A 27,644-nucleotide genomic window follows, 5' to 3' on the forward strand; every position below is an offset into this window, starting at 1 on the left:
AAGAGACCAATAACAACTAAGACAAATCTGGGAGATATATTTATCTCCTTGAAAACTTTGCTACACTTTCAAAAACGATATTTTGAATGCTAATGTGTTTTTCATCATTTCAGTCAGTTTTTGTTCCTCTCAATCAGTAGGATCACAGATATTAGGGTTCAGTTCTCAAGGGATACAGGCTAGAAGAATAAGGACATACATTGGAACAAGATGCTAACCTAGACTGTATCAAAAGGGCAGATTCTCTGTCGCCACCGCTGGCAGAGTAACTACATATGCAGTGCACCCCATGTGATGGGCAAGCCTTTGGGAGAAGACTCCTCCATCCTCATCTTCGATGGACTTCTCTAAGTTTCAGATGTATCTCTGCTAGATCATAGGGAGATTGGTCTACCACCATTTTTTCCAGCATTAACTTCTTGAAAGATTGTCATGGAAACGATGGTACATCTTCATGAAAAGGTAGGCTTGGCGTGCATAATATGATGGGTAACAAAGCAGTCCACTGAAAATTCATCTAAACGTTTATGGTGCATTTCCATTACCCACATCTGGTGGTGAGCATTCCACCAGCAGTGAAAGGAATTAGTGGGTTTTTTGCCAAACGTTTCCTCCCCATACTGGATCCTTTCATCTACTGTGGCCGAACACTACATATGGTAGATTTTCCTATATCAAATATTGTGATCTTCCTGATAGTTCCTACACCTACATTGAGAGTTAAAAACGTAATCACATTGTTTTGTTTCTTATTCCAATGGATCATTATTTTTATGTTTACTTCAATGCATAATGCTGTAGCCTCGCATTATCATCAACATTAACATTGCTTTGAGACCCTCACGGGTGAGTAGCGCGCTTTACAAGCCCTTTACAAGCGCTTTTCAAGCCCCAGATTGATTGATTGATTGAGCATACAGGATGACTCATCACGTTACGCAATTTCCAGTGAAGAGTTGCATGCTGTATTGATGTGATGTGATGTGATAAGCATTTATATAGCGCACTACCACTCCATGGAGCATCTTGGCGCATTAACTCATGCAGCTGAACAGATGGTCACAGCTTCCTTGTCCTCACTCAGCGGCAGGGGGGTTAGACCAGTATTTTACATGCAGAGTCTGTAAGGCTGTAGATCCATGTCTTAAGCAGTTTTCGAAACTTTTGTTCGGTGGTGATCGTGCGTAGATGATAGGCCAGTTTATTCCATGCCTTTGCGCCTATAACCGCCAGGGATTTTCCTCCCTTCTTTGTCAGTCTAAATTCCGGGACCATCATCAGGTTCGCTGTCGCGGATCTAAGGTCTCGCGTAGGATGGTATCGCCTGAAGTTTTTGTAGAGATACTGTGGGCCATGTTTATGGAAGGCCCTAAATGCAATCGTCAGGACTTTGAATAGAATACGCTGCTGGATAGGAAGCCAATGAAGGGCATCTAGCGCAGCGGAGGCAGAAGATTTTCTTGGCCATCTAAGAACCAATCTCGCTGCTGCGTGTTGATCCATCTGCAATCTGTGCAGGGTCGATTTATACGCTCCTGCATACAAACTGTTGCAATAATCCAATCTAGATGTGATCAATGCTACTGCAACAGTGTGTCTGGCTGATAAAGGAAGGAGATCAAAGAATTTCCTAAGGCCCTTTATAATGTTGAAACAAGAGCCGGCAACTTCCCGCGCCTGCTGTTTGAACGAAAGGGTCTTATCGAATTTAATTACTAGATTGCGTGCAGCTTAACAGTACTGGGCGGGGCTTCGGCCTCCTCAGGCCCGCACATCTGGGGGGAAAAGAGGTTATTTTGTCCAAATGGCAACATTTCTGTTTTAGCGGAGTTACATTTGAGATGATTGTTAGACATCCAGGCAAAGGTCGCAGTTAGACACTCTTTCAGGGTCTGTTCGGCATTGGCCAGGTCCTCATCCAAGACTAGAACTAATTGCGTATCATCAGCATACGCTACTGTGCTGATGTTAAACGAGGAGATTAGTTCAATCAGGGGGACCATATACAGATTGAAAAGAGTGGGGCTCAGACTGGAGCCCATTGGAACCCCTAATTGCACCACCTTCTCATCAGAGCAGAACTGTCCCAGCATAGTAACGTGCCGCCTATGCGTCAGGAAATTTTTGAGCCACTTTAACACGGTGCCCGCTATGCCTGCACACAACCTCAGCATCATTTCCTACGCCGACGACACCCAGCTGATCCTCTCCCTCACCAACGACCCCGCCACCGCCAGAACCAGCCTCCACGAAGGAATGAAAGACGTCGCCGAGTGGATGAATAACAGCCGCCTGAAACTGAACTCAGACAAGACGGAAGTCCTCATCCTGGGATCATCGCCCTCCGCCTGGGACGACTCCTGGTGGCCCCATGCCCTTGGCACCGCTCCCAAGCCAACGGACCATGCACGTAACCTGGGCTTCATCCTGGACTCCTCCCTCTCGATGACCAGACAAGTCAACGCCCTCTCGTTGTCGTGCTTCAACACCCTGCGTATGCTCCGAAAGATCTTCCGATGGATCCCCACCGAAACCAGGAAGACGGTAACCCAGGCACTCGTCACCAGCCGACTGGACTACGGAAACGCCCTCTACGCCGGAACCACAGCCAAACTTCAGAGAAGACTCCAGCGCATCCAGAACGCCTCCGCACGACTCATCCTGGACATCCCCCGACACAGCCACATCTCCGGACACCTGAGAGACCTGCACTGGCTCCCTGTCAACAAGAGGATCACGTTCAGACTCCTCACCCACGCACACTAGGCTCTCCACGACCTGGGCCCCAGGTACCTCAACAACCGCCTGACCTTCTACACTCCCACCCGCCACCTGCGATCCACCAGCCTCGCCCTCGCCGCCGTTCCACGCATCCGAAGAGCCACCACCGGAGGAAGATCCTTCTCCTTCCTGGCAGCCAAGACATGGAACTCCCACCCCATCCACCTCCGACTGACCCAGGACCACCTCTCCTTCAGGAAGCAACTCAAGACCTGGCTGTTTGAGCAGTAGCAGACCCCCCCCCGCGCCTTGAGACCCCTCCGGGTGAGTAGCGCGCTTTACAAATGTCCTGATTGATTGATTGAATGGTCTGCTATCCTTCGCCCAGTCATTAAGCTCTGGATGCTCTTTAATTTTCCCCCAACATGGTGTGGGCCTCCCGTTATATGAGATTGCCGTTTTCATAGCCTTATTTCCCTCAACCCTCAGGCTAAAAGCGATGAATTTGTGATCCGACCAAGTTTGGGGCAAAGGGGATTCTACCTTAATCGTGTCCATGTTTGAGTTGATAGAATCCAATATGTGTCCAGCTTTATGTGTGGGTTCTAACGTATGTATCGTCAGTCCTAAGACATTTAGAATCTCTTTAAAACAGACACCGTTGGGATCGTTAATACTGTCTAGGTGAAGATTTAAATCTCCCAATAGAGTGAAGTTGGCGAATTTAAGAGTTAGGCTCGTCAGTACGTCCCCTACACTTTCTAGGAACTGTGTAGATTGTCCCGGGGGTCTATATATTAATACCCCCGCAAAGGTAAATGAATCATGTGCCTGAAAACTAAAGCCAAGGCATTCAGCTCCTTTGATGTCCGAAAGGTCGGTTGTTATGCATTTTTGGGTGTCTCGATGAATAATTGCCAGTCCCCCCCTCGATGTAGAGGTCTATCTAATCTCTGGATTTGAAAGCCTGGGGGCAAAGCATGTACTATGTCGGGGTTTGACCAGTCTCTAAGCCATGTTTCTGTGACAAATAAACAATCAAGATCATTTTCTGAAATAAGGTCGAAAATATGTGTGGCGTTTTTGCACATGGAGCGAGCATTTATAAGACCCCCAATTAGGGTCCTACGTGCCCCTTTCTCTGTCGGTTTTTGGTAAGGTTCTAATACCTGTTTGCATCCATGGCAGCATATCGAGCCCGCCCACGTATCAACGTTGAGAGCCTGGTGACAAAAACTCCGTTTATTGTTAAAGGATAGTAAGTGTTCTCTAGACTGGTGATGGTTCTTATCAGCCTGAGCATTATGCCTGGGCCCAGGCCCGTCTTTGGCGCGGACGGGCGCAGACGGGCTGGACTTTGGCTTGACTTCGGCACGTCCGCTGATCGCGTCCGCTGATCGCGTCCGCTGATCGCGTCCGCTGCGCGGAGCCATAACCGCCTGCTTTTATGCTGTAGCCTCAATCGCTAGAGCGCTGTGACTGGTTGTACGCCTAAGATGGCCGCTATTTTTGGGTCAGATGTCAGAGTTTGCTCACACTTAATCACAAAGTGGTGATGTTGCATAGTTGACCAAGGTGGTTTAACAAATGGCAATTTGCCACGACAATATACAATTTTATTTGACATTGATTACATATCTATGCTGTTTTCCCTCTTACTTCCACAGGTATACAAATACCGGATCACGTGAGTTCCCTTATGTGTGGGACACTCAGTGGGGTGACTGTACCATGTTTCTATAATTAGATTGATGACAATTTAGGTTGAGATTACTCTGTTAGTCCTGAAGAAATGCCACTTGACTTGGACAGGCAGATAGGCATGCAATATGTAGACCAGTTTATAGAATCAAGGAACAGCTACATTTCAATTGGTCCGTCCGTGTTTAATCTTGGCATAGTCACCTCATTTTCTATAGGTAATTTTACCTCTTAGCACACCCACTATCACGTCCACCTCACTTTCTCTCAAACAGGGTAGGAAAAAGATCTCCAACAAAGTGCCCCCGCATGAGGTGTGTGCTGGACATTGCACCTCCTGCCGAGCGTGCAGTAGGCCCCAATGATGACGTCTTCTACCTAGGTGGGTGTGGGCCATTGCATCCTAAATAAGGTATTCGCAGTACCATAGGAATAAGATACAAAACTGCATGCTTAAGTTCTCAACTTCCAATGTAGGAACTATCTGGAAGTTCACTCTATTTGATACAGTATTGAAGTTAGGATGGACATGTGACGGACGACCTCAACCTCCCCCTTCTCTTAGTTTAACAAGGGAGATTTTCCACCAGTAACTTAGTGGTTATTTGCTCATGCTGTTAGATGGAAAGACTGCAACTAAAACTCTGAAACATTCATTGATATAATCAATATCCTAGTGAATTTTTGACATCAAGATCTCCTTTTCATAAATTATCCTGCAATAATAACCCTTATAATTGTGTGTTTTGTTTTGTCGCAGGCGAACAGATGAACTTGGAACCATGGTATTCAAGCTTTTACTTGGCGGATGTTTTCCAGAAACCCCTGACACCATCATGTGAATTGATTTGTTGATTTCACAAGGATTATCAAGATGGGAAATTGGTCTACTCTCCTTTTTACTTTATCATCAATTGCTGACCCATTACTGTTTGAAGATGATCCATTTGAAAATACAGAATGAGATGCCGATCTGCCATGTGCTCGGACATGTTTAGAAGTACTTTAGTTTTATTCAGTGGTCCAAAGTCCATATGCACTGATCTGAGACTTGCAATTGTTTGAATGACTTTACTGGACCTACCTCTGATTAGACTTTGAGAAGTAGAACATGATAGCCAAACCTTATGGTACATTGTGGTGTAATGAGACCCTTTCAGTAAAGATGTCGAACCCTGATAAAGGTTCTCACTGAAACCTAAAAATGTAATCAAATCCGCTGCACTTAGTTCCAATAGATGTGTCAGTCAATGTCACTTATTTCTGAAAATTGAAGCATAATCCTCTAAGAAGCTTGACTGAATATACAGTGGGCATTATAATATTTTTTCTTAAAGCCATCGATTTAAACTGGAGCGTCTGTGCTGCTGGTTGGCCAGAAAGGTAGGTCTTTACAAACATTTTTAACTCTATTTTCAGTATAATAAAGGCAGATAAACTAGTGACACTCAAAATAAACGCCTATTTTAAGGGTATGACTTTATATGCTGTGTTCTAAGTGTCCTCCCAAAAGGGTTAGTGTATCTCTCATATACAAGATAAGGCACAGACGTTGCATTACCCATTGTTCTCTTCACATTTCTAACTTTTGGGATGGGTTGGTGTTAAGAGGCAAGTCTTGAAATTTAGAAACAAATTTTCAAATTACGAGTCCTTGTCCTCTTTGAACCAGTACCTTATTGGCCTTACCGCAAAAGTCTTTGCCTCTATGCCTGTATTTATGTATCTATGTATGTATGAACATAGCTACTAAGTAGCAGAACACTGTGCAAAAATTGTGGGATACAGGGCGACATGATAGAGGGCAGGTTACAGGCGGAAGGTGCTTGCTGAGACTAACTGACTAGCCCATTTTTTAGGTTTTGTAGCTACTTCTCAGTTTCAGGGAAAGTCCTGCAGTATGTGGTCCTTGTTTCTTACGTGGGTGTGCTTTAGTTGAGTGGACATTTTTATAATTGTGCAAGTTGAAGGAATACTTATGAAATTCACTTCTGAACTTTAGTCAAAATTCTACTCTGGTTATTGAACCGAATGCTGCAATCAATAAAACCCCATTGAGCGTGGAATACAATTTGGAAACATTTCTTTTTTATTGAATTAATTGTGTTTTTAAAAGTAAGAAATGTCCACCCAGTATCTACAGCTAATGTGTTTCACCACGACAGGCTGAAATGCCCAATCATGCTTCCTGTATGAAATGTAGAGACTTAGAGGACCTGATCTGTATATCTGGTGGTGTAGGTGTTATTGAAGGGGCCGTTCTGGACGTTGTGGAGCCACATAAGGAGGCAGCGGCTCATCGGCCGTTGATTGGCAGAGTGAGTTAGAGGCCTACAAAAAAAACACAGGACACCATTGTTGCTTGTACTCGGGCCTCAGCTAAGGTGTCGTCACTGACTCCCACCTGGCCGTGCATAGCCTTATTAGCCAGTGCCCACGTGATCGTGGGACCACTCCACTAGACCTGAAATGGTAAGTAATACATAAACTCCAGCCCCCTCACCCATCTCCCTCAGCCATGAGGTCCTGAGTCATCACCTGTTACGTCACTGTTAAACACTGAACACTGGAGTCCATGAAATGTTGATAATTTGTGCATGTGCCTCTTGGGACAGCACTTCATGGGGCACCAGATTGGGAGGGAGGGGCACAGTAAATAACAACTGACCACTTAAATTGTGTGAAAAAGGCAGCTTTATTGAAACAGGTGAACATCACAGAATTTGGCAAACTTCAGTGCAAAACTAAAATATTGCTATACATGAGGTGAACTAAACCATGTCCCCATACCCACTCCTATGGTTCCCCCCACATACCCAACCTGCAGCTAAATGTTACATTTCAACCTTACCAATTTTCTATTAACCCTACATCCTAAGTCTGCATGTATGAACCTGTAAGTAACCAAATCTCCTAAACTGAATCTTGAAATCCCTGCCTACCGTCCCTTTGCACATGGCTAACCAACTGGCAATGCCAACCAGACTTCTGCCAACTCCTGGCAGACCTTTCATGCCCCTGTCACCCAGAAGAGGGAGGGAACTACTGCCTTTTTCTGCACCCCCAGTGCCTTAGTGTCCTTGGTAGTTCAATTCCTAACACATGATATTTAAAGTTCTGGACAACACTTCTCTCACTCCAACAGATAGAGGTGGCAAATGTTCCCAAAACCAGGCTCCCTACAAAAATGGGACATCTCTCAATATCTGCCTTTCTCCATAAATAGCAGCAGGCTTTGCTTTTTCCTCTCCAACTTCTCCAAGGCACAAACTCAGTCCACAAGACTGAGTCCACCATCCTGTCTAATCTTCCTTAATGATTGACAAATCTCTTTTCATGTTCCTCATCAACACTTCCCCTTTCTCCCTAACCAGATCATTCTTCCCAAGATGTAGGATCAAAACGTTTGGACACTTATCTCTCACCATCATACCATTCAAGGTCTGCAACAGTTCTCTCCAACACATGCCCCCCTTTCCTTATCATGTAATAGGAAAAAGGTGGTTGTTAAATAACTGTGTTCTTTGATCAGTTGTGGGGAGGTTAAGCCATATCTCCAATCTACCTTCCCTTCTGGAAACATCCTCCCACTGGATTCCACCTGCCCCCTCACTCCCAGCAATACAGACACTCGAAAGGCCCTAAAGAACATCCAGGTCATAAGGGTGGAGAACAAGCAAGTCGCCTACGTGTTCCTGCACACCCTCGGTATTTGAAGCAGCATCCTGAAGAGTAAACTCCAAGATATCTGTTTCTTAACCTGCCCCACTGTCCCTGCGCCCAACCCTCCAATATCTTGTGGCCCACTTCGCCAGATGATGGCGGGTACCCATAAAGGCAATTCCTAGCCTATTTTTCTGTAATGGTGACCCAGGAGAGACCATTTTCAATTAAGTTCAGAATGTACTGTATCGTGTCTTGGGCCCTCAACCATGCTTCTTCCCGATGGAGCACCCCTGAACCTAGAAACTTCTACCACGCTAACCGTGTTTTGTGCAGCGAGGGACCCTACCACCAGTTGCACTATCCGGCATTGCCTACGGAGCACAACTTCATTGGCATGGGTTTCGGGTCTCTGTCTGCGTACTTAACCAACCCACAAAATCTCCCCCCACTGTGAACGAGACAAAGCGTCTTCAATGTCATTGTCTACACCTGGAACATGCTGTGCCTTGAAATAGATATTATATTGCAGGCATCCCAACACAAAAACCCGCATTAGCTTCAGTACCTAAGCATCCTATGCAGATTGTTGATTCAGTACCTCCACCACTGACATATTGTCAACTCGAAAAAACACCCTACTGTGTGCTAACTCTTCCCCCTTCAGTGTCACTGCTACTACCAAAAGAAAGAATTTAAAAACGGGAAAACTTCTGCCTCTGTTGCACCAGTGCTGTGGCCACGTCTCTGTGCACCATATAGCTTGCCAGTATAGACCAAAACCAATGTGAACATCCCAGTCCAGGACATACTGCTGTGCCAGAGGAATGCAGTTGAATAACTGCTAGAAGAAACACCACATTCTAAGGTCCTCCTTGATACCAGATGAAAGCCTAACATGGTGATGAGGTAGAGAAAAGCAGGAGAGCGCACGCCTTAGTCTTCTGCAGAAGGTCCTGTCTGACCTAACTGCCCTCCATGTGAAGTTCAAGTTATCCAACTTTACCTGCACGTCCCTCACTTTTACCTTCTCCCTTGCTAGCATGCTAGTCAACAGTGAGAGCATCTTCTCTTTCTTCTCCCCTGGAAACCTGGCCTCCATCTTTTTTTAATCAATTTCAGTGCCCAAGACGATAGCTCTGTCTGCAGGCCCACTGTTTTTTCACGTGAAAAGTGTGCCCAAAAGTCATCCATGAGCTCTTGGAACCTTACCAGGTGAGCCTGGCAGTCCTCCGAGTTGGGTGTCATCAAAAAGAAATCCTCTAAGTAATGGGTTGCCAGCTGATTGCCTGGATTCCATTTAAATACTCATAGCAAACATGAGCTGAAACATTCAAACAGAGCACTGGATATATGCTATTAGTAAGCCTTTGTCCACATACCCCGTGCCTTCAAATTGTATGCATAAGAGCTAAAAGTTATCAGGGGGCACAGGAAGCAGCCGAAAAACTGACTTCACGTCACACTTCGCCATCAATGCTGCTAGGCCCCCGTCACTACCAATGACATGGCCAAGACGACTGAGGAGTAAATGTAAATGTAAATGTACCGGTATTTATAGAGCGCACAGCTACTTCCCTGAGGTAGTGTCCCGGCGCTGTCCGTATACCACTTAGGAACCCTTCCTGGTTTTCCCTGTGAGTATCCACTCCTGGGCACCCCCAGGGTGAAACCAGGCATCCCAGTGCTTTTGGGGCCGTTGTGGAGATTAAGCAAGCTATTGCCCAGAGTCGCAGAGTGGGACCCATGATTAGAATAGGCACCGAGGCGAGAATTATCAGGTCTGAGGAAATTGAGCCCAAGATCCGCCGAGGTGGGTATTGAACCCTGGTCCCGGGCCAGACCTCTGCATCAGGGTCTGCCGCTCTAACCATTTGAGCCGCACTTCTCCACATCACCAATGCTACTCCCTCTGCAATAAAATCGTTCACTGACCCTCCTTCTGGCCAGGACAAATGCTGTATCAAATTAAATTGGCCTTTCTGCTTTTTGGGCACCACACCAATGGGTGAAATGATCAGGTCTTCCACTGGCCAATCACAAAAGAGTCTAGCCATCCTGCATTCGGACCTCTTTCTGCAATTTTTCTTGAACCGCCTGTCTGTGCGAATTATCTGCCCATCTCGAAACCAAGCAACCTCTTACCTCAAACAAAACCCCCAACAAAACTCCTTCCATAACATTGATGACTCTTCTGGACGCCCGTAAAACTCCAGACAATACTCCAACCTGTCAAGGTTAACCAGAGTACAATCCTTCTCATGTGGACATTGGCGACATTGTCGACATCACTAAGTTAGCATGAGCTTTGCAGCCATTATGCAGCTTTGTGCATGTTATTACACAGCTTTATTTTTGCAAACGACTTTGTTCAAGCCTTTCACGTGAGAACTGTCTGCAGTGTTTGTTCTCTGCCTGTTCCTGGAGTTTAGTCTGAACATTGTGTGCAAGGTCGATAAACAATGCCCCTTGTTATTCTGTTCTGGTCAAGACCTAGCACCTAAACAAAACATACTAATGCAGCTCTTGGAAACTCGTATTTTGAAATTATGGGGATGTAAGCATGGGGGCACACACTTGGTGAGGGGCCTTTCCAGGGAGCACAGCGAGACAGCACCTCAGATGTAGAACTATCACCTAAAGTCTAAGGTATGGAGTCTGCTGACAAAGGCCAGAGATCTTCTTATATATAATAATACTATGCAGTAACAAGGGAAGGGAGGTTAGGCTCTATTGTCTTTCCACTGTGACATCTCCCTTCATGATTTATGGACTAGCTGCCATGCTGACTATATTAGTACTATGCATTTTTCTGCTAGTCGTGGCGCGTATACTGCATGTTAGGGCACGTTAGTTAAAATAAATATTTTAAACTGTTTCTTGTCTCTGTCAGATATTATTGTGGACAAGTACGAGATTGCGAGCGAAAGGGTGTCTAGTTACCACGATTCCTGAGAGATCTGGGAGTGTTGTGTTCTGGAGTGTCTAATCATTTGTTTCTCTGTGAGTGAGTAGGAGAGCAAGTGAGACACTATAGCTAGTCAGTCCTGGGCTTATGGGCGCTCAGGGGGGCAACTAACTCGCCCCAACTGGGGCCTGCACACATCCAACTTAGGTACTGCCTTATAAGTTGCAGTTGTAGTGGGACATGCAGCATTCGGAGGGGCTGAGCCAACCCGTCCCTGCCGCTCCGCAGATGCTACTCTCCTGCCCTCTGCCATGCATGCACCAGAGGATGGCCTAGACCTACCGGCTGCTGTAGCCAAACAGTCGTGCTGGACCTACTTATGTCAACTAGGTAGGGATCCCCCACCGGTTTCAGGTGAACCATGCTGTGCGTAGCCCTCTCTTGCCCTCTGTGTTGTTGAGCCGCTCCCAGCTCTGCCAAATCCAGACACCTGCGTAACTCCTTTACCTGTATAAAAGATGACAGGACTGGTGTGCTGGCAGCATGTGCCTGCTCTAACAGGTCCACTGAATGCCTTATGGCCCCCAACCAGCCCACTTGACTTATCTACCATGCCAGCTGTCCGTGGTACCCTCATTCCCCCTGTGACTGCTGCCTGTCCATATCTAAAAAGATATCCCCTTCTGGGAGCTAACAGTGTCCGACATCCTCTTCACGCTCCCATCTAATATAGCCTATGCAATGATGGATGCAGGGCCCATCCCTGCCCTTAAGGTGTCTCCCCCGCTGCTCTGAGAAACAGCTCCCCTTCCCCCCAAGGTCCCCTGAAGCACCTCTGGTTCGTGCCCTTGATCATTCCACTGTAGGGACCCACCCTTTCCCAAATAAGCATCTAGCTGGGCCACCCTGTCTCTCCCCTTTCCCCTCACCGCCTCCTTCCAGTGGCTAAAGATGTTGAGGCACCCCCCGTCTGCTACGTTCCTGTCCGTGACAGGGCTCATAAGCACTTCCTCCTGTCACTCTCATTTTGTACATGCTGTGCAGGCAGGCAGACCTCATTACCTGCTTTTTAGGTCTCAGCCTGATCCAGCGCATGCGCTGGTCTTGGTCGAGACATTTTGGGGCTCTAAGAAATGCTACTTTGCCAGCGATCAGCTTGCTAGAATGCGCACAAGAGCGCGCAAGCACGTTATAGCAAGCTGATCGCCGGCAAAGTAGCATTTGCGGTGACACGCGTGCACACCATTCACGTTTTTTTTCTCGCATTTTTTTTTGGGTTCTTTGTGGCTCAGCCGCGCGGCCATGCTTGTTACTAAACAGGGACCCAGCATGCTATGTTCCCAAAACAATATATCCCCCTGAGGCTGTGCTCCACTTCAGGATTGATCTTCTTTGGTTATATTAAGTCGAAGACTGGATGCCCCGGGCCACCACTCCGATTTCCTCACCATGGCCCAGATCTCTGCCCTCCACTCACCTATCAGTCCATGTTGGTTCACTTCCTGACCCACCACACCTTTGTAGTTACTTTGGCTTTCAGCCTAGTATATTTTCCAGGCTCCATGTTGGAGAGGTTACACAGACCTTAGATTTCTGCTTCCGGTAAACCGATCAGTGTCATATCCCTGACAGGCTCAATGGAAACCGCACCTCTTGAGCACTCCAAAGCTTGTGCTAATATTTCGTGTGTGCAAAGTTTTTACCACGGAAACTGTACAATTTTTAATCACAAGTTGAGATTTATTACTCTGTCACTGGTAGAGTGTCCCCTCGAGCGTTACTGCAGTTCACGACTATCGCAGGTAGGGGGCTCTGCGAATCAGGCCTCGTAGCTTTTGTCTCTCTTGGGTGGGACAATCAGAGGGCTTTGGGACGTACATAGAATAAGGAATATGGCACGGCACCATTATCTAGAAACAGGGAACACCTAGAAAGAGGCAATATCCCATGTTTGACGCTAGTCCTGCTCTGTTACTTCTATGTAGATTCCAGAACGTTCTTTAATACTTGCAGCAGAAGTCAGTTTGCCTTGCCTCCCAATGCATTCTTCACATACTCCCGTAGGTGCCATGGGCCTGTGGTGGGATAGTAAACTCCCTTTTAGCCCGATCACTTCCTGAACCCACACTGGTGCGATGCACAGTCTCAAATGAGGATGGGTCTCGAACGGCCTCATGGTGCAGCAGGTGCAGTAGACACTTCAGTCCAGAGCTCTGAGAGGCCAACTGAACCCCAACCACGTTGTATTTTACTACAGCAACCGCAGCCAAAATGCAACTTCCTTTGCTTGCACCAGGACCCATGCCACGCTGCGGCTCCGACTGTTGACCAATTCAACGCAGGGTCCCTCCTGGTGCATCTGTCACTTTCTGTAAGTTTTCGGGATGCTTGTCATTATTTGTTTAAAATGTAATTGTGTCTCTGATGCTTTGGAATTTGTCAGTTCCTCATCCTGCTGCTATGAGACCGAGTTAATCGCTCAGTGTCCCATAGTGTGATCTGCATCACATAAATTAGAACCCCCAGCTCGGCTGACAAAGTCCATTAACTTTGAACGATGCACTGTTACATTAAAGGACAGTCCCCTGTTATTTACTACAAAACGGCAAAAGAGCAGTATGTCCTTTTAAAAGATACAAGGTTAAGCCGTAAATAGCGCAGGCCTTCTTTTCTCAGCACCTATCACTCACTGTTGGCCTCTGCCATCTACCTTGTCCTGTGCTCCAAGGCCTTTTAGTTTGTGCAATATAAATATCACATGCTATATTTATTGGAGAAACATAATGTGGTTACTGTAAATGTGTATTAAGTGCAAAAGATCCTAATGCCACAGACAATAATTTGCTTATATAGTTAAGGGTGTATTTAGTGCTTGACTATACAAACCAATTAATGGCATCCTTCAGTCACTATTAGAACAGTTGAATTAGAACAGGAGTGCTCCCACCAGTGTCCTGCTAATGGTGTATAAACTGCCCTCTCTCCTTTCTGCTTTCCCTCTAAAGCTGAGACAGGGCTAGAACGCAGCCCACAATGGGTAGCAAAGAGCCTGACCAATGTAGTGTCTGCAGACAGGAAGTGCCTGACCTGGAGCATTGCATGCACCAGTGAAAGAATGGATCTAGCAACACATACAACCACACACACAACCACACACACAACCACAACCACACACACAACCACAACCCCCCACACACACACACACACACACAACCACACACACAACCACACAAAAACACACACACACACACACAACCACACACATACAACACACACACAACCACACACACAACCACACCCTCAGTGCACACTTTCACCAGGCACAGACACCATCAGTCGTCAGTGCGCACTATCACCGGGCACAAACACCACCAGCCGTCAGTGCACGCTTCCACCAGGCACACACCACCAGCTGTCAGTTCAGGTTTTCACCAGGCACACACACACCACCAGCTGTCAGTGCGCGCTTTCATCAGGCACGCACACACCACCAGCCGTCAGTGCACGCTTTCACCAGGCACACACACCACCAACCGTCAGAGCACGCTTCCACCAGGCACACACACCACCAGCCGGCAGTGCACGCTTTCACAAGGCACACACACACCACCAGCCGTCAGTGCACGCTTTCACCAAGGACACACCACCAGTTGCCTGTGCACACTTTCACCAGGCACACACACCACCAGCCGTCAGTGCACGCTTCCACCAGGCACACACACCACCAGCCGGCAGTGCATACTTCTACCAGGCACACACACCACCAGCCATTAGTGCACAATTTCTACAGGCACACACACCACCAGCCATCAGTGCACACATCAATTGTTAACGCATCCACAATTATCTATTGTAGCAACCTCAGTATGGCGCACTTTACTTTTAAACATATTCATCTAAAGCGCAGCATGCCACCATTGCTACAAAAATAAATACACATTTTTTGGGCCTACTATTTATAGACTTTTGTTGAAATTGGTGTTACAATATTTAGCAATGCCAATAGCTCAAACTTAATTAATGCAAGACCTATTGCATTGCAAAGGCTTGTTAATCACTGGCCTTTCCTCAGCCAGCACAAAGCCATCATGGCTCCACCCCCTCCCTCCTGCTACTGTCTCATGCTTGCAGCCTTCATTCCCGACACGAGCAGCTCTGCTGAGGCCACTCACCTGGGCATGCGCCACCCCCTCCCACATCGGAGCAAGCGGGTGGGTCTGCAGACACCACCCTCTTCATAAAAGCCTTGCTCCCAGTGGCCTCATACATGTGCAGAGTGCATGGCAGGGCCTCTGTTTCTTGCTCCATAGCCCTTAGCATCCCTATCGCCTCAGCCACACCAACGCCACGACTTCCAGCCAATGCTGCGCACTGCCCCCTACTTGCCACAGGCGCTGTCACGCCTTTCAAAATGGAGGCTAGGCCCAAGCTAGACAGCCCTATTGCACATTTTGCTGTATGGCAAGGGGCCGCTATCCTGGTCACAGAGTGGCTCCTCTTACTTACCCCTTCCTCAACAGACACCACCTGCCATTTCCGTGGCGGCAAACAAGCAGCTACCGTTGTAGTCACACCCACCGATGCCTTATGCGCTGGGCGGGCTGCAGACACCTCTGCCTCCCCTCCGAAGACAAGGTCAAGCCTCCCGGCCGTCGGAGCCTCCATCACACAGGCATCCGATGACATCGCACTGGCCACAGTATGCACTATTCCTTCCTAAAGTTTATGCTGCACTTAAAGCACTAATAAACAAAAGTAACCAGCCACCAGTCACCTGTACCTAAAATAGTGGCAGGGAGCCCAAATTTCCCCCTTATATAATATTGGGCTATATTGAGCTACACGTGTAGCTCAAAACAAACTGACAGTGATGGACTGCACCACCTTACCAATCTGCTCAGGGGACAGACCTCTATCGGAAAAATCTGTAGTCAGGAAGGTGGCAGGATATGTTTGTTTATGTACCGAAGAAGATCTCAACAGACTCCATCATGGAGGACTTGTTTGAGGTTGTCTGGTGCACAGGGCCTGACATTTTTCAGAATATTCTCTTGTTGGGTTCCAACTACATCTTTGATTTTTTGGGGAGTACACCTTGATAGTCGTAGCCTTCAAAGATTACTTCTGGAAAACCTTTGCAGTGTACATTTATCCAAGTGAAAATATTTTGCATGAATGCACTGGCACGCTTACCTTCTCTTTCGTCCGCTATGATAATATTGAAATAAATGGCGAACTCCATTATCTTAAATCCCCACCATCTTCTGGGGTGTTTCTTCCATTCTCACTTTAGAAACAGATTTACTTCAGCTGTTGAGAGTTAAAAATATCCGAATGTCTGAAGAGAAGGAGCAGTCTGTTGAAATGTTAGTGAATGCACCCAATGAAGTACATTCTTTCCCTGGGCATTCTTGCACTAGAACCAGAGCCCAGGTCCTAATAAAAAAAGGGGGGGGACTAACCAAGTTAGGCAGAATGCAAGTCACATCTTGGCTTCCTGGTAGATAAAGATCTCTCCTGTAAAGCTCAGATTAACCAGGTTACCTCCGCCTGCTTCTACACCCTCAAGGTTCTTAGGAAGGTTTTACCCTACATCCCTCCGACACTAAAAAGAACGGTACTGAGTGCATTAGTAATGTCCCGAGTGGACTATTGCAACTCACTCTATCTGGGCACAGGAGAAAAACAACTGAACAAACTGCAGGCAATCCAGAATGCCGCAGCTAGGGTCCTGTTAAATCTACCCTACCGTCATCCAACGTCCAAAGCCATCAAGGAACTTCACTGGCTTCCAATCAGATCAAGAATACGGTTCAAGGCCCTCTGTTTAGTCCATAAATCCTTGTATGGCACGGGACCACAAGACATGTCCACACTCCTCCCCCGGTATCTGCCTTCACGTACGTTAAGGTCAGCCAGTCTTGATCTGATATGTCAGCCAAGAATAAAAAGAATGCGATGGGGCGGCAGGTCCTTTTCGCACCAAGCCTCCAGACTATGGAACTCCCTGCCCCCTGCGCTGCGCTCACAAAAATCCATGCTCTGCTTCAGAAAGGCGCTGAAGACCTGGCTTTTTTCCTCACATTAAAGATCTGTTCTCACCGCTCCCTTCGTCACTGCAGCGCCAAGACGCCACGGCATTCGAGCGCTTTATAAATACTTCAGTCAGTCAGTCAGTCAGTTAGTCACATCAAGGCGAAAGACACTGCGGTGTTTGACATCACATGTGGTATCCTACGAAGTGGCATTACGACTCACAGTTCAAACAAAGATATTTCTCTTTGTTATGCCAGCCTGAATTAGGTGCGCCGTTGTGGCACGTACCAATGTTTTCAAGTCTGTGTAAGTATGTGTTTGCTTCAAAATACATGGGTGGATGCCCATGCACCACTCATGCAATGCCTACCTGATGCATGGAAATGCAAGACATCACTATTTGCGGCATTGCGTTACTTTTTTCACAAAGCCGTACAAATCTCGATATGCATTGTTTTGCAAATCCTTGTATAGGTTTGCTTAGGGCAGCAACATAAAAATGACACAACTTCAACGCAAAATATATGAAAATCTGGGTCTCAGCGTATACTTTTTTTTTTAAAACTGATGCAAAGAAATTCACAACAAGGAGAAATGTGACAGTAAATCTGTTTGGGCTTAATTGGTTGCATTTTAAAATATATTGTGGGGTTAAGGGACCTGTTGCAGTACATCGCAGGAAATAAAAATAATGGAAGATAGGTCTGATGGTATTGCATTTACTGGAGAGATCTTTGTTTTGCCTAGCCATAGCTTTGCACACAGGGCTAATGTGTCTTTTGAAAAGCACATTGTGTAACATGCAGATGCCAGATTTTTTATTTAATGTAGGTTGAAAACTGGATTACTACTGTTAATACACAGATTTTTTGTTACTTGGAGTTCATAAATTGAATCCTTCTAATATAAAACAGCGAGCCATGAGCGACAATATGTGATTTCTACATGTTGTAACCCTTATTCTTTTATGTAACAATTCTGCACATTGATTTACACACCTGTATGATTTATTGTTAATGTATATTGTGTGCACATGATGTAAAGTGCGCTGACATATGAAATAAATAAAAAAAAGTGTGTTTTTTTTGTAAATACTCGCATTGATCATATAATATGACATTCTTATAGTGCATGCATATCTTTTATATACAGGAATTGAACAACGTCTAATCCCTGCCTCCAAATTGTACTTTTACTTAAGTACTGGTAAAGTGATAAGAAGTTGTTTGCCTTTGTTTCACCCAATTGCATTAGAATGTAGGCGTGTGTCTTTAAATAGCTCCCAGACAAGATTGCATTGGAAATATAGGAGGGCTGATGGCCCTTTAAGCTAGGCAATGTCTTTGGCCCAGTTGAAGATTAAGCTAATAAAGCGCTCACACCTGCCAGTTGCTGTCAGAACAGAAAGCAGTTAATGTGCAGGCACTGCTGAATGTGTGTCGATGTCAGAAAATTAAGGGGCATATTATCAAGGGGGTTTGTCTCCGCCTTTTTGGCTTTAAAAGCCAAGAAAGCGGAGATAAAATTATCTCCCTATCACCTAGCTGTCGCTAACACCAGTTAGCGACAGCTAGTAGGAGATAGCGACCATCTTGGGCCCCACTTTGCATGTCAGTGATATTTATCACTAATGACATGCAAAGTGGGCGTGCCAAGATGTTAGCGACTGGAAACAGTCGCTAACATTGCTATCTCCTATTACCAACTTATGGAGATATTCGCGCTAAGCCCGAATATTTCCAAAAGCTAACACCTGCCCTGAGCAGTTCTTAGCCATGTTATCCAATGGGATGTGGATAACATGGCTAAGAGCATTAGCTCGATAATGCATGAATATCGCTGACTTTTCAGCGATATTCATGCATTGCGGCCGATTTTTATCGCATTGCGATAAACCTTGGTAATACCAAGGTTTATTTGCGATAAAAATCGCCGCAGCTCAGCGGTCACATTTTCTCTCTAACCAAGCAATAGCGATAATTATCGCTATTGCTTGGTAATATGCCCCAAAATGTTTCTCTGGAAAGAGAGGATGGCGTCATCCCTGAGAAAATAAAGAGTGGTCTTCGTCTCCCGCATGCACCCTCGACTTGGGCCCTGGCTTGAGCACCTACGCCCTAACCTGGGAAAAAGATTTACTCGCATCAAAAGGTACAACTGAGTAATGACCAGATGTACGAAGCTTTCACATAGCGATTTCGAATTTGCAATTTTATCCGAATCTCAAAAATCACATTGCTTTTTTTAGATTCCCTAGTGGTGATTCGGTAAATTATCTGGAAGTAGCAAATTGTGAAAGTTTCCTTTGGGAACAGCTTGATGACTCACAATGAGGAAGTGGTTTCACAATACTCTATAAAGAACTTTGGGGCATATTATCAAGGGGGTTTATCTCCGCTTTTTTGGCTTTAAAAGCCAAGAAAGCGGAGATAAAATGATCTCCCTATTACCTAGCTGTCGCTAACACCAGTTAGCGACAGCTAGTAGGAGATAGCGACCATCTTGGGCCCCGCTTTGCATGCCAGTGAAATTTATCACTACTGAAATGCAAAGTGGGCGTGCCAAGATGTTAGCGACTGGAAACAGTCACTAACATCGCTATCTCCTATTACCAACTTTTGGAGATATTCGCGCTAAGGGCGATTATCTCCAAAAGCTAACACCTGCCCCTGAGCAGTTCTTAGCCATGTTATCCAATGGTAGGTGGATAACATGGCTAAGAGCATTAGCTCGGTAATGCATGAAAATCGCTGACTTTTCAGCGATATTCATGCATTTCGGCCGATTTTTATCGCTTAGGAGATAAACCTTGATAATAGCAAGGTTCCTAAGCGATAAAAATCGCCGCAGCTCGGCGATAAAAATATTGCCGCTAAGCCAACATAGCGATAATTATCGCTAGTTGTTGGTAATATGCCCCAGAGATTGCGAGGAAGGCAGGCTTTGTAAGGTGACTACTTTTCCGGGTGTTTGGAGCTATCTGGATAGTTTTGTGGTGAATAGAAGATAATGAGAAGGATTAAGGAGGATGCAAAAGAAAACTTACGTTCCACGAGAAGGAGCTGGAGGTGCTCACTGAAGAATGTGTGGCACATCACGGTGGACTATTTGGTAAAATCTCTTTCTAAGTACCAGATAGCCAAAAAGGAAAGTATGGAAAGACATCCAGGACAAAATGAGTGCTGTGGGAGTGGAACAGCGTACCATTGAAGAAATAAAAAAGCGCTGGTACCATTTCAGCCGGAGAAACGATGAGCCGATGGGTCACAGGCAAAGTGCAGCTACAGATGTCTCCCAAACTCACAATGTTGAAGTACGCAGAAAAGGCAAGTACAGTGAGAGGTAGAAAGAAGCAGTGGCAACATGTCAGCAATTACTGATTGAATTATTTAAATTTAAAACAATTTCCAATGAGATTGAGACATATTTGATTTTGTACATTTTGAGGCTATTTACGAGCTTGGCAGTCACCAGGAAGACCGCCAATCCCGTGGGGAACCCAACCGCCAGAATATGAGTTTAATCCAGGTCAGGTAGTGCGGCAGCAGTCTCACAGCGGCTGGTATATTAGGCTCATAGGACAGCCTCAACAGCAAACCGCTGCCATGATGGAGCTTGCAGCACATTCCTGCACGGTGTGGCATGCACCATGTCGTGCATGCCACACCCCGCATGAACAAAGATGCAATTACGGGGGTGGCAAACATGAGCCCCTCCGTGCACACACCCATGGCAAGCAGGGGCCCTGTTAGGGCCCCTTTACCTGCATTTCCACCACCATTTTCATGGCGGCCTCCCCACCATGAAAAGAGCAGTGGAAAAGAAGGTTGTAATATGCTCGGCGGTGCCCGCATCGGCAATGCCAGCATTTACTACCTTTTTCCATAACGCCACCGCCGTGGGATCCTGGATCCAGGCGGAGACGATGATCTTGTGGCAATCCCACTGCCACCATTGTAATACGGAGGGCGGACCTGCTGTGGTGGTCGGACCACCACCGTGATTACGGCAGTCCCAAGATTGCTGTACCCACAATGTGTATTTGATTTTGTTTAAATTAAATCTTTTTTTTTTAAAGCAGAAACAAAGGTAATAAAATACTATTGTTAAGTCATGCCTGCTTAACTTTTAATGTGATACTCATATTAAAAATTATTTCTTGTGATATCAGTACGGTCTATGCCTACTCCTGCCCTTGAACCATCCTGAGAGTGATGCTGTCGTATTGGCAATTCATCTTCATCGGAGTCTGGATCAGACAAGATGATGGGTGTTTCCCTTAATGTGGTGATGTGCAGTATGGCACTTATCGCTACTATTTCGCAGTTTGTGTCTGGTCTATATTGGAGAGCCCCACAGCTCTTATGAAGACATCAAAACTGATACCTCTGCTTGATTCATGGGCATTATAAAGGCACTAACTTAGTGAAGGAGTAGTTTTTGTCCTGTAACTCCAGTTCTGTAGTAGGGGTATCTCTGTTATAGTCATAATCTAGTGAATAGTCCCGCCCATGTGCGAGCACCCCGGCAATCAAAAATAATCTCTTAAGTTGTCAGAAAATTGCAGAACTGCAAAGACACTTAAGAGAAAATTTAAAGACAAATAATGCAGCCTATATCCACAGGCTACACTGTCCAGTACTTCAACTAGAACATTCCACCAAAAATCCACTAACAGCAAAGCCTGTCCAGATTTCCCTTGCTTTAACTGCAAAAACACCTCAGAAATGATAGAGAGGAAGGCATGGACAGACAAGCCCCATAGGCTGCCATTATGTGGCTTAAATAGGATACTGCGCCTTTAAGAGAACTTTCCAGAACGTCTCCCAGTATCCCAGAATGCATAGCAGGTCCCTCTCACTTCAGTTCTTTTTGAAGGCGTAACACGCCAGACCTGTCGCATTCCTGAAATGAACATTTCTCTCCACCGGGGAGGCGGGAGGGCGCTTATGACTATAACAGAGATACCCCTACTACAGAACTGGAGTTACAGGACAGAAACTACTCCTTCTGTAGTAGGGGATCTCTGTGTATAATCATAATCTAGTGAATCGAATGGCAAGCCCATCCCCACACCAAAGCGGCGGTGGAGAAAATAGAAGCAGCACCACTATTGTGCGAACAGATGTCGCAGCGAATCCTGTCCAACCTGAGCGTCTGCCCTGGCATCAGTGTCCAGACAGTAATGCTTAGCAAAGGTATGAACTGACTTCCAAGTGGCCGCCTTGCAGATTTCTGCAATCGGAACATTACGGAGCAAGGCTGTCGTGGCAGCTTTGCCCCTGGTGGAATGAGCCTTAGGCTTACCACCTAAGTTCTTATTAGCTTTTTGGTAACAAAGCTGTATGCAGGACACAATCCACCTAGAGATAGACTGCTTAGAGGTCGCAAGACCCGTCCTGACCGATGCATAATTGATAAACAATTGGTCAGACCTACGAATATCTTTGGTCTTATCCAGATAAAACTTCAATACCCTCTTAACATCCAGGGAATGTAACGACCTTTCCGCTGGAGATGAAGGATTCTGAAAAAACGTAGGCAAAGTTATGGTCTGGTTGACATGAAAATCAGAAATAACCTTGGGAAGAAATTTAGGGTGAGTACGCATAACAACCTTAGCAGCATGAAATACAGTATAAGGTTCTTGGCAACACAACGCCTGAATTTCACTCACCCTGCGGGCCGATGTAATGGCCACGAGGAACGCCGCCTTCCAGGACAGGTGCTGCAACGAAGCCTTATGAATAGGTTCAAAAGGCTCCTTCATCAATCTGGACAGCACCACATTCAGTTCCCATGAAGGCGAAGGAAGCCTGACAGGAGGGAACACTTTCTTCAAGCCTTCCAAAAAATCTTTGATCACAGGGATCTGGAAGAAGGAAGTCTGCGAAGGGCATTTCCTGTAGGCAGTCAAAGCAGCAAGATGAACCTTAATAGAATGGACATTAAGGCCAGACTGCGCCAACTGTAGAAGATAAGGAAGGATGACATCTTCCTTACATGTCGTCGGGTCATAGTTCTTGGACTTGCACCAGATACAAAATCTCTTCCACTTGTACGCATAAGAAGTCCTAGTGGAAGGTCTCTTAGACTCCTTCAGTATGTCCATACAATCTGCAGGAAGATTCAAATGGCCATAATGCACTATCTCAGGAGCCATGCTGCCAAACTCAAAGACGAGAAGTTGGGGTGCAACATCAGCCCCCCGAACTTCGTGAGAAGGTCCGGCCTGCACGGCAGCGGCATGTGAGGAAGGAGAGACCGGTGAAGCAGGTCCGTGAACCACCACTGCCTGGGCCATTCCGGGGCAATCAGTATCATCCGCGCCCTGGACTGGGACAGCTTGATGAGAACCGTCGGAATCAGGGGAATGGGTGGAAAAGCGTACAGAAAGCTGTTCGACCAGTTGATCCATAACGCATTCCCCAGCGTCCCCGGCTGGTAGTACCTGGAGGCGAAGTCTCGGCATTTGCTGTTTTCGACGGTGGCGAACAGATCTACGTCCGGAGTCCCCCACCTTGCGAAGACTTCTCCTAGCACTTCGTCGTTTATGACCCATTCGTGGTTTTCCTGAATCAAGTCTGCTCAGTGCGTCTGCCTGAACATTCTGCACACCTGGCAGATGGGTAGCCGTTATCGTCAGACCTCGAGCCAGAAGCCAGTGCCAGATCGCCTGCGCCTCCTGCGACAGGGTGCGCGATCTCGAGCCCCCCTGCTTGTTGAGGTAATACATCGTGGTCGTATTGTCCGTCTGTACAAGCAGAGAGTTGGTCCGGAAGGACTGGTGAAAAGCCTTCAGTGCCAAGTGAACAGCTCAGAGTTCCAGGAAATTGATGTGGTACGTGTACTCCGTCCGGGACCACGTCCCTTGAATCTGTAGGTCTCCGGAGTGCGCTCCCCAGCCCTGGAGTGAAGCATCCGTCACGATAGTGTGAGTGGGAATGTCCTTGTGTAAGGGAACCCCTCTGAGGAGATTCTCCGCTGAACACCACCACTTCAGAGACTGAAGAGCATGCAGAGACAGTCGTATCTTGTCGTCCCAAGATCCTCTCCTCTGATCCCGCTGATCCTCCAAGCACTCCTGCAGCGGTCTCATGTGCAGCTGCGCATGTGGCGTCAGGAAGATGCAAGAGGCCATCGATCCCAGTAGAGAAGACACCGTCCTCACTGTCGTGGACTGAGAGGTCATAAGAGCCTGAGCCTTCCGAAGCAGTGATAACCGTCGCTCCTCCGAAGGAGACACGCTTGCTGACAGCGTATCGATGGAGGCACCCAAGTACTGAATGCACTGGACCGGAGTCGGGACAGACTTGGACATGTTGATGTGCAACCCCAGCCTGTTCATTAGAACGCACGTCTTCTGGAAGTGTGCTTGAGCTTCCGTGAAGGAGGAGGCTTTGATCAACCAGTCGTCCAGGTACGGGTAGACAAACACCTTGTTCTTCCTTAGGTGTGCGGCTACCACTGCCATGCACTTTGAGAATGTCCTCGGCGCAGACTTCAGCCCGAATGGCAGTACTGTGTATTGATAGTGATTGGCGCCGACTTGGAACAGCAGACACTTCCTGTGTTTGTGTGCAATGGGCACATGGAAGTATGCATCCTGGAGATCTATGGCACACAGCCAGTCTCCTCGTTGCAGCTGAGGATAAATCTGATGCAACGACAGCATGCGAAACTTCTCTCTGCGAATCCACTTGTTTGCCTGTCGCAAATCCAGAATGGGCCTGAACTCGTTCTTGTCCTTTCTGCGAACCAGAAAGAACCTGGAGTACAGACCTCTTCCTCTTTGAGACAGAGGTACGTCTTCTATCGCCCTTTTCCTTAACAGTATATCGGCCTCCGCCTGGAGCTCGCGCAGCTGATACTGTGAGCTGACCGGAGGAATCGATGGAGGCGGGCTGATGAACCGAAGACTGTATCCATTGCAAACAATATTCAGCACCCACTTGTCCTGAGTAATTTTTCTCCACTCTGCCAGAAAAGATTGAATGCTTTCCCCCACCGGAGCGGGTAACAGTCGCAGGGGAAGTAAGTGCTCAGGGCCGAGACCCGGCCTGGCCTTTAGTCGCTGGGGTCGACTGATGGCCGCCTCTGCCCCTCTGGCGCTTCTGGAACGGTCGTCTGAACTGCTGCTGTTGTTGTTGCTGCTGTTGTCCAGAAGACTGGCCACGTCCTCTGCCTTGACCATCGAACCGACGTTGGAACGGACGGTACGACTTCTTCGTCTCTTTGGGTTTCTCCAAACCCACCGCTGTGAGCGTTTCGGCCTCCGCCTTCATGCGGGCCATTTCGTCGTCAGCGTGCTTCCCGAACAGGGTCTCGCCAGAGAATGGAAGATTGGCAACCCTTTGTTGAGCGTCCGGTTTCAGAGACGTGAGGCGGAGCCATGCATGTCTCCGCTGGTTAATTCCGTGGCAGAAACCATGTGCCGCCAGCAGCGAAGAGTCGGCTGCAGCGCTGATGACTTGATTCGCCACCAACATCCCTTCATTCAGCACCTCTTGAAAGTCTTCCCGCTTGTCCCGCGGTAGAAGCTCCACAAACTGTTGAAGGGACTCCCAAAGGGCTCTATCATACCGACCCAACAAGGCCGTGGCACTAGCATCCTTCATAGAGGTCGCTGAGGTCCCACAAACTCTTCTCCCAGATGAATCCAACCACCTAGATTCCTTATCTGGTGGAACCGTGGAGGAAGGCGTGGTGGCATGCTGTTTGCGCGTCGCCGTCACAATCACCGAATCTGGAGGGGGCTCCACCCTCAGAAAGGCCGGGTCCGAGTCTGGGGCCCGGTACTTCTTCTGCAGTCTCGAGGGTGCCGCCTTAGTCACCGCTGGGGTGAGAAAAAGATCCACGGCCGGTTCTTCCAGACCCTGCACCAGTGGCAATAACGGGCGAGACAAGTGCTTCTGGTGTAGCGTCTCGAAGATGACTGATGTCTTGGGAGTGGGCACCGTCAAGGTAATGCCCAATTTCGCCGCACCACGTAACAGTACGTCCTGAAATGACACCAGATCGTCAATCGGTGAAACCCTCGTGTCTGGCGTATCCGACAAGGTCGGGGAATAGCCCCTGGTCCCTGACGACCTGGTCCGGGAATGAGACCTGTGCCTCCTGTGGTGTCGTCTAGATCTTGTGGAAGACCGGTGGCGCGAACGTTCCCTTCTCCTGGAACGGGAGCGCGACCTCCCCGCACGTGGGCGTCCACCGGTTTCCGTGGAGGCGTCTTCCGTGGTCTATCCCGGGGCTTCGGGGTAGGAGTCCCCTTAGGAGGTGTCGGAAGCAGAGGCAGTGACACCGACCTCGGTGGCCTGACAGGAGGCCTCTCCGGCAAAGGCGCTGGTCCATGGGGTGGGACCGGCGGCGGAGGTTGCCCCGTAGGCGGTAGCGTAGGAAGAGGAGGTAGCGGGGGAGTAACCGGAGGAGCCTCGGTCAGCCGAGGGAGTCGCAGGCATTGGCGGTGTATATACCACCGAGTACACCGAGCCCGGTGACTTCTTCGGGGGAGGGGCCTGTGATCCAGACCCTCCAGAGCGTGAGCGACGCCTCCGACGTCCTTCACCAGATCCAGCGTGACTTTTGGCGCCAGAATCCCTCCTGCGCCGCTTAGGGGAGGTTGAGACCCTCGGGGACGCTGATCTCTTCCTGCTCGACGTCGAGTGTCGTTTTTCAGGCGTGGAACGGCGATCCCTCGACTCCGGCGTCGAACGCCGTCTCCTCGACGTCGAGTGCTTCTTCCTCGACGACGAGCGTCGCCCCCTCGACGACGAGCGGTCAGACCTCGACGGCGAGCGTCGACACTTCCTCCTCGATGACCGTTTCCTCACAGTCCTCGACGCCGAGGATCTCCTCGATGGCGAACTGCTCGACGGCGACCGGCGGTGTCGCTTCGACGGCGAGCGCCGGTGCCTTCGTCGACGGCGATGCCTCGACTTCGTCGACGACGCCGTCGGCGGTGATCTCGACGGCGGCCTATCCAGGCCTCTCGACGTCGATCTTCCACGCTGTCTCGACCCGGAGCCCCGGGGAGAAGGGGAAAACACCGTCGTCATCCCTCTCGACGTCGTCGCCGATGCTATCGACGTCGACGGAGACCGGGACCTTTTGCTGGTCTTCCTGCCTCTGGGGAGCCCCCCAGAGGCCTCAGCAGGGGCAGAGGGAGCCTTCCCAGCCTGCCCAGACCCACCTGCAGCCTGCAGTCGCCTCTCTTCTAAGGCCTTGGAGCCTAATTCTCAGCCTTTCCCTCAGGGTCCTTGTAGAAAAGGTCTGGCAGATGTCACAATCTTCAGGGACATGCTCTTCATGGAGGCAAAGAATGCAGACGTCGTGTGGATCAGTCTTGGCCTTCTTCCCTCCACATGCTGGGCACTTGTCGAATAAAGCAGGCATTTTAGATCCCTAAAAGCCTGAACAAACACACAGAAGTGAAAAGGAATTACCAAGAACCAACTGAGAACACTTTTAAATCCAAAAAGTGAACAAAAACTCCAATAAACCCTTGAAAAAGGGAGAGCTCAATGCACCAGGGTCCTGTAAGCAGGAGCCGGAAAAAAGAACTGAAGTGAGAGGGACCTGCTATGCATTCTGGGATACTGGGAGAAGTTCTGGAAAG

General features: G+C 47.9%; 1 protein-coding gene across 2 annotated transcripts in view; it reads left to right on the forward strand.

The window, feature by feature from the left end:
- The window catches only part of TMPRSS2 (transmembrane serine protease 2), a 341,947-nt gene extending 335,459 nt beyond the window's left edge, over positions 1 to 6,488 (forward strand). For both annotated transcript variants that reach the window (XM_078656813.1, XM_078656814.1), the window contains one exon: positions 5,183 to 6,488. In XM_078656813.1, the coding sequence (XP_078512939.1) occupies positions 5,183 to 5,194 (12 nt within the window). In that variant the 3' untranslated portion in view covers positions 5,195 to 6,488. The remainder of the gene's footprint in view (positions 1 to 5,182) is intronic.
- The last annotated feature ends 21,156 nt before the right edge of the window (positions 6,489 to 27,644 follow it).

The sequence above is a fragment of the Lissotriton helveticus genome, chromosome 8 (assembly GCF_964261635.1).
Source record: "Lissotriton helveticus chromosome 8, aLisHel1.1, whole genome shotgun sequence".
NCBI lineage: Eukaryota > Metazoa > Chordata > Amphibia > Caudata > Salamandridae > Lissotriton > Lissotriton helveticus.